Source organism: Pteronotus mesoamericanus, unplaced genomic scaffold, assembly GCF_021234165.1.
Source record: "Pteronotus mesoamericanus isolate MK-2021 breed Mesoamerican mustached bat unplaced genomic scaffold, CSHL_Meso_final contig_56, whole genome shotgun sequence".
Classification (NCBI taxonomy): domain Eukaryota; kingdom Metazoa; phylum Chordata; class Mammalia; order Chiroptera; family Mormoopidae; genus Pteronotus; species Pteronotus mesoamericanus.
This window is the reverse complement of record NW_026555201.1, coordinates 14984105-14995670: the sequence shown is the minus strand read 5'-3', so window position 1 is coordinate 14995670 and position 11566 is coordinate 14984105. Positions and strand designations below refer to the sequence as shown.

The 11566-nt window shown below is 37.2% G+C and overlaps 1 protein-coding gene across 1 annotated transcript; it reads right to left on the bottom strand.

Moving 5' to 3' along the window:
* Nucleotides 1-7115: 7115 nt before the first annotated feature.
* Nucleotides 7116-10606, bottom strand: ATXN7L3B (ataxin 7 like 3B). The gene has a single exon (XM_054580124.1). The coding sequence runs from the start codon at nucleotides 10284-10286 to the stop codon at nucleotides 9993-9995; it is 294 nt and encodes a 97-aa protein (XP_054436099.1). The 5' UTR covers nucleotides 10287-10606; the 3' UTR covers nucleotides 7116-9992.
* Between the last annotated feature and the right edge of the window lie 960 nt (nucleotides 10607-11566).

The window sequence follows — 11566 nt, the reverse complement described above, 5'->3', positions numbered from 1 at the left end:
TTCTTCTAGTAACAATCATTTGAGCTTTGTTAGGGCAGAAGGTCTGATAAGTATTTTCATATATTCGTAAGATAAAGCAGCTTAATTATCTTTTCCCATCTAAACTTAATAAATGTCCCTAATATACCACCTTCTACTCATGTAATTCCTCCTTGAGCCTATCTCATAGCTTTGCCAGTAGTAAAAATTGTAACTGTTACAGACCAATTAACATTAATTTCATGGGGGGATTTTAGACTACATTATAGATTATTCTTTCCCTTGTTACTACTAAACAACCTATAAATACTATATAAACCAATTGGAGTCTTTACTCTTTTATATGTTCTTCACTAGTACAGAATTACTCTGATAGAGATGGTTTATTTACACCATTGTTCTTGTGGCCTGCTGTCATTACTTAGAATAAGAGTTATTACAGCTAATGATGATGAGAAAAATCAGTCTTTTTAAATTTTATGAATAATCATTAGATCTGTTGGGGGTAAATCAATGACTATAAATATAATGCTCTTGAACAAAGTTTTAGCTCAGTGGAAGTGTAAAACACTTGATACTAACAGACTGAGAAATAGTATCTGAGAGAAGTTAAAAATACTTCAATTGCCACACTACAAATGCAACTGAAAAGTTCATTACAGGCCTTAATTCTGATGTGATAAGATGATAAAGTATTTCATATTCTTCTTCCATTACTCCAGACTGATATTTTTGTCCCTGTTTGTAAGAACCCTTTTAAATGAACACTAAATTCCTAAACAAAATGATGGTTCCAACGGACCCAATGATATGCGAACAGAAGGCTAGCAACATATACTGAAATATATAGCCTTTAAATGCTTAGGGGCAGAGAGATAATATATTTCTTACATCATTTCACAGGTAAGAAACCTGAGAGCCATAATTTAAGGAATAAATGGTTCTAAAACTCTGATCTTTGTGAAGGCATTACAATGTATCTCATGTCTTTACATTCTCATATTTTTAAATAAAATAACATGAATACAGGAGCTTAGATTAAAAAAAAAAAAAAAAAAAGGCCAGGGGCCCAAAGATCCTAAGCCTGACCTATTGGAGATTAAAAAAGAGAATGGACATAAAGTTATTTTCTGCTTTCTCTTCAGGGCAGTAGTTCTCAGCATTTAGAATGCATAAAATTCATTGGGGCATATATTGAAAATAAAGATTGCCAGATTTCACTTTTGCATAGTATGAAAGATGAGTTTCTTGTGGGGACATTTAGTTGGAAATACCTAAGTATGGTCTTGTGTATGTAACTCTGAAACAGAGATGAAAGTATGGGTTAGAATGAGACATTTCTAACTGAATTTGTGATGGAGGTCTAGAGCAAAGCTGTGGAACAATTTATAAAACAGAAAGTCACAGACAGTTGTGAAGGAACCCATAATTTAACTGTGCCAATTTCTCTGCATGTAGTTGATAAAAGTGGTCGGGAATAAAACAATTTGGGTAGTTATTGTCTAACATTTAAGGTCATAGACATAGAATATTACAGGTGGAATGGAAATCAATTATTTCGTTCAAGTTTATTAATTTATCAATGAAGAAATTTGACTGATTGGGGCCACAGAGTTTACTGTATAGTCAAGACTAGACAAAGTCTCAGTGAACTGTTGAATCATTGTTGAATTCTGTAGTAAGCAGAGAGCAGAAATAAGAGTATCTTTATGTATTTATTTTCAACTTTAGCCCCTCCCTCCCCAACTCCAAAATGTACTTTATTTATTCCTTTAATAGTATATGTGTAGCTTTTAATAATTTTAAGTGATTTTGTATATTTCATGTTTAATGTCCTATTTAATCTTCAAAAAGTGATAAACTTGAAAAATTAAACAATGGAGAAAGTGCTGTGAATTTCTTATAACAGTTAATAGTTTTAATAATATATACCACTTAATGAACAATTATAATGTATCAGGAACTCCACTGGTTGGTTTACACAGTTGATGTTTCAATAAACATGGGTTTGAACTGCATGGGTCTACTTATATGCAGTTTTTTCAATGAATACTTGTACTCTTTCCCATCTATGGTTGGGAATCAACAGATGCAGGGAGCTGATTGTATTCATTTATCTTTGCCATTTTATAAAGGGAACTTGACCATCTGTAGATTTTGGTATCTGAAAGGAGTCCTGGAATTAATCCCCCATGGAAACCAAGGGACAACTTAAATTTTCCAGAAATCAAAAGTTATAGGCAGACTTTTTTTTCTTAGTTGTAAAGGAGGGAGGTATGAGTAAATGCTCTTGAGTCCCTTTCAGTTCTAAAAAACAAAAAGAAATGTGTTGTATTTAAACAAATTTAAGCTCAGAGGATCATTTGGCATTTTCCTACCCTCATATACACACTATTAGCAGACATACATGTCATTTGTTTATCATAGGTAAAGACCACGCAGTTTTATAGCCCTAAAAACCCAATCTGTATATTAAGTTAATATCAAATTCATCACTTATACCACAAAACCATTCAGGATGGTAAAGATAACTTTTCAGATACTGTCATTTCTTTTTTTCTAATTATTTTAATTGAATTTATTGGGGTGACATTAATAAAATTAAATAGGGTTCAGGTGTACAATTCTATAATACATCACCTGACAAGCACTTTTAATTTTAAAAAAATGATCTATAAGGCAATACTTAAAAGGCCAATACTAGTCCGCCTTTAAACGGTAAAAAGTGGCTGGTCTGCAAGTAAGTCCTTGAACTGTGATAACCGACACAACTGCAAGAACAAAAGCCGATTAGCTAACCTTACTCTGAACTGGGACTTGATTTAAAGTAATAGCTGATGTGTGTGCACATGCACGTTTGCATAACAGAAAGAGCTGGGAGACTAAGAGGAGTCCAGCAGGAGAAGAGTAAGTTTAGGAGATAAAAGCACATTAAAAGTGGAGAGGTCCCTGTGTACTTAAACACCACTTTTATCGAATAGATGTAAGGTTAACCTCCGGGGTGTAAGATGTTATTATGTTAATGAATTTGTTTTCTTAGAGCTCTGTGGAATTATATTCCTAATTACTATTTATCTATTTACCTGAAATAATCCAAGAGGTTTATGCCAGTAATAAAGATCATCTAATCATTTTTCCTTTCAATAGCATCCAGGCATTTCCTGATACAGATGAGATATATGTTTTATATTAATAACTGATTTTTATTTCCCCCATCTACAGAGGAGCAAAATATAATTTTCCCAGAGCTGCAAACCTTCCATTTGAATGGTTCTAACACACCAGCTCCCCGAAACGCTTTCCCCATTTCCATCATCTGCCTATAACCCACCCCTCACTTCACTCTTCACCTGCTCTGACAAGTGTATTCTAGGCAACCAGTTGAACTCTAGGTTGTCAGTTTAAATGCCACCTTCTCGGGAAAGCCTTACTTTATTCCTGTCACCACCCATTACCCTAACTAGGTTAATCTTCATATTTCGTTTTCACAATTGTGTAGTACTATTGCTCCATCTACTAATATAAACACAAAGTCAACTGCAATAGATATTTCCAAATTGCTTTTTAAAATTTTTTAAATCAATTTACAGTCTACCAGTAGTGTACAAGTTTTAGTTGCTCCATCGAACTGTCAGAAGTGTATCATCACCCTTTTAAATTTTAACCATATTGAGTGGTATAAATTAGCATTTCACTTGTTCTTAGATTCCATTTCTCTGCGTATCAGTGAACTTTTCCCCTCTTTTTTACTATTTGGATTTCTTCTACAAATGAGAAATTCTTTTACTTTATCCATGTGTCCATTGTATAATTGTCTTGTTAATAATCTTTTATCTACTGTAAAACTGGAACACTTCTACTTACTAGTATGTCACAGCGATTTCTTGCCCGTTTCTCGTATGACAAAGCACAGACTTTACTTTTTAGTCCACTACGTCAATCTTGTGTTTGCTTTTATTTAAGACATTTTCTTTTGCCGACAATTATAAACATATCCTATTTTCCTATAAAGGTTTAATGTTTTACTTTTCCGTAAGAAGTCTTAAATGCACACAGAATCTTTTGTGTTGGAGGCAGTTTTATTATTTACTTTTGGACAATCTATTTCAGAACAATATATTGGTTTGTAATCCACTGATAAAAATACCAATTTAGTTATATATTAGGATAACATAAATGTTTTTCCTCCTAATTCTGAACTCTATTCTATTCCATTGTTTCTACACCGAAATCACACTATGTAAGATGCATTTGTTAAAAGTTGCACCTTGCTTTGTATATAAATCTTAAATTATCTTGTTAAATATCATGAAAACATCTATTTGTATTTTTAAGATACTTCCAACATATATTTCTATGATATTGAACTTTCTATCCATGAATATCTTACCACTCTCTTTTTAGTAGGGTTTCCTGTAACATACCAGAAGAAAAATCTTATCATTTGCTCCATAAAATATTACATCTCCCTTGTTATATTGACAGAACCACTATAATTTGAGTTGCATTACACTATAAATGTAACTTTAAAAATTTTTTATTATTCTGATTTTGGATATTGATCTTTTATCTAGCAACTTTGTTGCATTTTATCATTACTACCAGGGGTCTGTTCAGAATCTATAAAATTATCCAATTAAGTATCTGAGAACATAAGACTATTGTTCCTTGTATTTCTGATTTTAAAGGAAATACTTCCAGGTATTCACCACATAAGCACTGCAATTGCTGTATATTTTTGATACTGCCTTTATCAATGTTCGGGGGGGTTTAGTCCAAGTTTCTATATAAATAACTATTTTTTTAAATAAATAATTGACATTGCATTTTGCAAAAATATTTTTCTGTATCTATCAAGATTTTCAGTTTTCCCCTAATGATGATGTGATGAACGAATCAAAATCTTACTTTTCTGGGATTAACTCAGTTTGTTGACTTTTCAATATTAAAGGATCTGGTTTGCTAACATCTTCATTTTTTAAAAACATCTGTCTTCATAATGCACTTAGGCTATATTTTTTTTCTTTTCCTGCTGTACTGTCTGTAAAATTCTGAGTGTTTAGTGTTTTTATGTGTGTATTGGGGGAGAGATGAGATGATCTGGCTTTTCTTCCTAAGTTCTAGATGTATTCATTTATTAAAAAAATAAAAATTGCTTGAGTTGCTTTTGATATTTTTAAATTTTTGATTTTTCAATTATTTTCAAACTCCTTGCCTTAAAGTTTTCATCCTACTTAAACCATAGCATGTCTTTCTTTAAATTAGTCTTTTCATCTACTAGATTAAAATTTCTTTTACTTCAAAAAAGAGCACTGGCCTAGCACCAGCATTCTGCTTTTGCTTCTATTGCTTCTGTTTTTGTTTTTGAACTGTGGGTAAGTAACAGATGCTGAACATATTTTCTCAACTCTAAAATACATTTAATACATTCTTTTTTAGCTCACAGAGCCAATGAGGCTCAAATAATATGTTTGAAAATGTTTTCAAAATAAAAAATAATCCAAAGATTTACAAGTTTATCTGCATTATTTTTTTAAACAAGTGTATCACTTGCAACAAATGTTTTCCTCCAAAGCATCCTGGGCATATTTTGGAACATAAATGAGAATTAAAGAGCTTGGGCCTCCTACAGCAGCATTAAAACTTCCAAAGTCTGATGCTGACAATTATCTCTAGCTGATCTGAGAAGCAGCAATTCACTAACAGTGACAATTACTTTAAAGACCAGTGTGAAAAGGTGTTTAATAAAGTATAAATATTGGGTTTTTGGCACATTTATTCTCATTTCATAAAACACCTTTTTTAAAAATAAAACTTTAAAGTACCTCAGATAAGTTCAAGTTGAAGGCGATACTAAATTATTACTGTGTGCAAAGCTCCACCTGAATTCTTAACTACTTCAGCATAATTCATTTTCTGTCTTGATCTTTGTTATTATTAAGTAACCATTTATTAGATTCCTGATCTCATGCTACATGCTGTTGTTAAAAGGTAGTACAACCTAGGGAGTGAAACGCAGGAAATTAAAAGATATGTAATGTTTTTTTAAAAAAGAAAGATCATTAGTTAGAAAACATGAAAAGTAGTTATCTTAAAAGTCCTATCATCAGGTAAACTTAATAAGGCACTAAGGTCTTGCACATATCTCATTTCAGAAAACTAATAGCACTAAGTATATTAATTCAAATCTAAATATATGAAATAGGATCCAAAAGTATTCTCTGTGGCTGCATTTGGATGTTAGGTGACTCAATGCCATGTTATATGTTCCTAAGGCTCTGTGAGATATCATAAGACAATTTTTCCTCTGGCTCAATTTCTATAATAATTTTTATGTATCTAAATATTATTTCCAATTTTTGACTGTTTCTTTAATGAACTACATTTAGCAAACAAGTAATTTTTATCAGTACTAAAGACTAATATGCACAACTTTGGGGGAAGTGCTACAACTCTGGATTAGGAAATAGAATTGAAAACTCTCAGAATTATTCTAAAAACAAAGTGAAAAAACAAAATTGGGATAAAAAAAAAAGTGCCAGGGAAAAATTATCTTTACAAAAGCCAATGCATTTTTTCTATGAATCATTTGCCTTTGTAGAACAAGGATATTAGCCTGAAGTGGTGGTGAAACATAAAATATTAAGATACATTGAGTTCCATTCAAATTGAACCATCTTTCACATCAGGCACTTAGTGATAGGCTTGGATTATTTATTTTACCACCTTCCTAACTCATACTGAAAAGGCAGGTTCTATCTAATTTCTTTCACTGGATGTTGCAGAAAGCTAAATTTGCAGAACTAGATGGAGAAACAAAGTTGGGCGGTTCCTTCATCTATTCTCAAAACTGGGCAGAGTTCCTCTATTATGATAAAACTCCCATTCAGGAAGAAGTGACTAACATTCCACAGCGATTAAACATTTATTTTACTATCAACACCTGAAAAACATGTACGATTTTAAAGGATTCACAGAGGCCAAATAAAGTTGTTTTTTAAAATTTTATTATTACTGTTTACCAAGGGGGAGATGCAATTTATATACACCAGCAGCCATAGGGGCAAAGGGCATACACAGTTAGCAATCTGCATAGGATGGACTACTTATGCAAAAATAAGACTCTCCAAAACAAAGGACAGGAGTGAGTTTCACTACACTTCCCCAATGATCCCAGCATGCGATAATGCTAGGCAATGGCCCCTGGGCATGCGGTGACAGGAACTAATGTATGGAAGAATAAGCCACAAACCACAGAAAATTTGTAGAGAACCCCTTTCCCCCCATACGCACACACACAGATACATAATAGAATTACAGGGTGATCAATACATTTAATTGAAGAGGAAAGGATAGGAATTTTGCTGTTAGAGGGAAGATGGGTAGGGAAAGGGAGAGTTCCTAACCACTGTCAACTATGGTAGGGAGCATTATCTCCACCAAAACAAAAGAAGTCTGTTCCAGCCCACCTCATCGCCATCCAGGGCAGGGGGCTACTGTGTGGCTATTAGGGCCCCCCTAATAGTGGGGGACAAAAAACAAAAACCAAGAGTGACAGATATATGAACTTCCCACTTCTTCCTCCTCTAACCAGGAGAAAAGGCCAGAAAGGAAATGGTAATGCCACAATCTGAGCTCCCCCTGTGAAGGAAGAGTGGACCATGACCTTACCCTCAACTTGTTTCCCAGACATTATCTGGAAGTAGGCCCAAGTCTCACTTACTCCCTCCTTTACCTCTATATTCCCTTAGAAGGAATTATCTATAAAAAGTCAAGGGCCAACTACCCAGTTATTTTAGCTCTGGGCAAGGTTTGACTTTTTAAATTCTTAGACTTAAGACAAATCTGTAACTAGGCCACTATCCTCACCAGGACAATTCTATGGGGTGGGTTGCGGGGGGAATGCAGCAATCACCAAGTCTTGAGGCCCTATTACTATGGTTTCCTGAATCTTCTAGAGTAGATAACCCAAATCAGTTCATACAGTCCAAATTGTTTCTCTTGGAATAAGGAAGAATACATGCACAGCCAGTGTTAGAGAAAATGGATCAGGAATCACTTATTCGTGTATGTGTCTTTAGCCTTTACTGTTCTTCTGCTTAGGTCCTAAGAAGTAATATCCAAGCGGAAGTGGGAAGATACAACCTCTCATTAAGTAAGACACAGCAGGAAGGCATATTAGCAAGGCAGTCCTATCCAAGAAAGGCTCAAGAACCACATTGCCTCATATACAATTCGGTTTTCTTCCCATCCTAATCCCATCAGAGGGAGCCACAAGAAAGATTCTTCTGAGTCTCCCACAAAAACAAGGGGGGGGGGACTTAAAAGGAGCCAAGGAAAAGGAAACTGGACAGGCTTCAGAAGCAGGAGCATCAAGAGATGAAATGAAACTGGTCACTGTAAAACCAGAGTGGCAGGCAGCACCTGGAGTCATGAGCCGCATCAGACAGGCATGGAGCAGGTAACAGGAGGAACACGGGGCCAAGCCAGACAGATGAGGCTAGGACCCTTACTGGACACAGAATGAGGTAAGAAAACATTTCAAATAAAGCAGCACCGTTCCTGCTCACCTTGGGGCTCCCACCCCTCTACAATTTATAAACCCTCGATCAGAATCAAGCGGAGGGTAGTTTTGATATGCGGCTCACAGCTTTCCATTCTCCCCATTCCATTCCTTGAAGCCAGGGGATTTCTGGGGGCCCTTCCTTGACTTTCAACAATAAACAACAGTTTCTATAATCAAGGTCCAAAGAGGACCAAGTGGAAAGGGCAGCCCCTTTTGAGGGGCAAAGGAGGTGATGACAGTCTAGAGGTTCACCATAGCAGAGCTCTGTGACTGTACAACCCAAAGAACAGGGGCATTCAATAGGACATTGCACAGGCAGATGGGAGAAAACTCAGTCCTGCTCCTTGGCTCCTAACACTAACCCATTCACATTATTCAGGGCTGCTAGAAGAGGTCCCCTCTGGGCTCAGCTTTCAAACCACAGCCTCCCGCACAGCCATGATGCTCCTTTATATTTCAGGCCTGTCTCTAGGGTAGAAGGCAGGCAGTGATCTGTCATAATGATCAAGTCAGACCCATGGACTTTGTACTAATAACTCAGAGTAGGAAAATGACTCCCCCACCAAACTGTTGTCCAAACAATAATAAATCCAGATATGAATCTTGCAGTTTGAGAGATCGTGCATAGTTGCAGAGGCCCCTGCTACCACCCCAAGGGACCATAACCAAATCCTCAACCTGCCTGGATAACCAATTTATCCATTTTGCTAAGCCTATGCCACCAGATGGGGTGCCAGAAAGAGGGCTCTGTTCAGCAAAAGGCTAGCCCTTGTCCCCAAGTCCGTTGAAGTCAGTATAAGTGCTGGACCTTTGGGAAACTGGTGGCTGTCACTTTTTCTTCTTGTTGGAGTCAGGACCACAGAGCTTCCCCTACCAGATTCAGCAGGAAATTCTTTTTCTCCGTTTTCCCAAACTGGAATTGTTAATATCCAGATCTCATACCTGACTTTCATTTTGTCTTGGAGAAGCCCAAATCGAAGGCTCAGGAGATCAGAGGAGCAGTCCCACGGAGGCCCAAAGGTAAAGGCCTAACCATCAGTTATGTCCAAAGTGTCAGTTATCCAGGAAGCCCTTGACTCAGGCAGACTGAAAGGATAAGGAACCAAAGGATCTTATATGCCGGACACAGAGCTGCTCACCTGTGCCACAGGGACAGTAGAGGGATGTTGTGCACTTCCTGGTGTCCTGGTGTGTTTAGAGATCAACCTGCATTGCACGGCGTGCAAGGTGCACAGCTCCTCCTGCCCAGGGTTTCGAAGCTGATCCCAGGTGATATCCTTATAAAAGAATCCAAATTCTTAAATTCTCCACTTTGGGTTTTTGAAGGCTAGCATTTTCAATGGGAATTGGGACTTTTATTTTTTTTTCCTACTTAGCTACCTACTCCCGACCACAGGACCGGTCTGTGTTATTGTCCTGGTCACCCTCAGGCTCTCCCATGTTGCAGCTACTGGAATTCCGGAGGCGAGCGTTGCAGCTGCTGATCAGGCCCATTCCCAGATTCTCCAGGAAGGGAGCAAAGCGGGAGGCGGCACGCTCCTTTTTCTTCCACGGGTTGAATGCCAAAATCCTTCACACTACCAGTGTCCGCGAACTCCAGATAGAAGTAGCCACACTTGACTGCCCGGTGCACCTCAAAGCAGAAGCCCAAACAAGAATCCTCTATCAGGTCTACGTATATCTCCTGAGCGATGGCCTCTAGCTTGTTAGTATCCAGGTTAGCCAACGAAATTTCCTCCATTTTAATCTGTAAACGACCGTGGAGAGGGCGCTCGTTATTACTCACAGCAGCACGGGCAGCAACGCGTCGGGCTCCGCGGGCCGCGCCTAGGCCTAGAGGCCTCTCAGTGCTGGATCTTCACTCGGCGAAGGCTGGGCGTCGGCAGGCAGGGGAGCAGCAGCCAGCGGCGACTGCTCCGGAACACCAAGTCCTTAGTTTCTTCTGGCGTCTCCCGGAGTCTGGGGCTTTGCACTCGGCCGGCCCCAGACTCACAGTCTCCGTGCTTCACTCAGCTACACCCAGCAACCCAGGCCTCTTCCGCTCGGTGCGCCGAGTTTAGCCCCACCTCCCCGCTTCCGCCCCAAAGTACGCGTGCGCACTGGCTCTGCGCAGTCTCAGGGTGCTTCTGCGCAGCTGCGTTGGAAGCTCTGTAGTTTAGGGAGACGGAGGGACGGAGTGAAATGTGTATGTCTTAACGTTGTTGTCGTTGATCCTAAAAAGTTTGCAGGGATGCTGTTTTATGTCGTTTATTTGTGGCTTTAAATAGTCGCTAATGAATTCAGCACCCATGCTTAATTGATTTCCTTATGAAAAAGGAAAATTTAATAATTATGTGTATATTTGTGGTGTGGCCCAAAATAGTTTTATGAACAGTTCTCCAAGACTTTTGAAAACTTGACATGTATAATTAACTTGTAATCATTTATAGTACTGCGCAGTTGTCATTTGAATCCACTAGATGGTGCAAGGAAACACAGTATAGTTTTTCCTTTTTTTTTTAAATGAAAAACAAAACACTAAAGGTGTAATTAGCCAGTAATTGCATACATCCAAATTTTCTGATATGTGTATTTTAATGTTTTAAAAACCACAAACTGGCAGATATGGAGGATTTTGAAAGCCTAGGCTAGTAGAAACTAATGCATGATAAATTGTTTTTAATCTAAGGCGGACTTTTTTCATTGAAGTCATTGTATAATTTATATGTTCTCTCTTCAAAACTCGTCATCATATTTTGGTATAAGTCAGAATCTGCATATAGTCATATGCTAAGCCATAAAATATAATGATTATGTGCCCAAGTTCTTGAGTTAAACTGCCTCCTACCAGTTACTATTTGTGTGAAGTTTACCTATTTAACTTCTATAAATCTCAGTTTTCTCATTATAAAATGTCAATAACAATTTTCATTACATAGGGTTTTTTTTTGTGAGATTTAAACATGAAAATGAATAAAAAAATCTTTGCAAAGTGTCTGACAAATAGTATTGTATACCTATTATTGTGACATCTCTAGTTAG

What these genes read in the sequence shown, in the direction of transcription:
- ATXN7L3B (XM_054580124.1), bottom strand. Translation starts at nt 10,286, where the DNA reads ATGGAGGAAATTTCGTTGGCTAACCTGGATACTAACAAGCTAGAGGCC.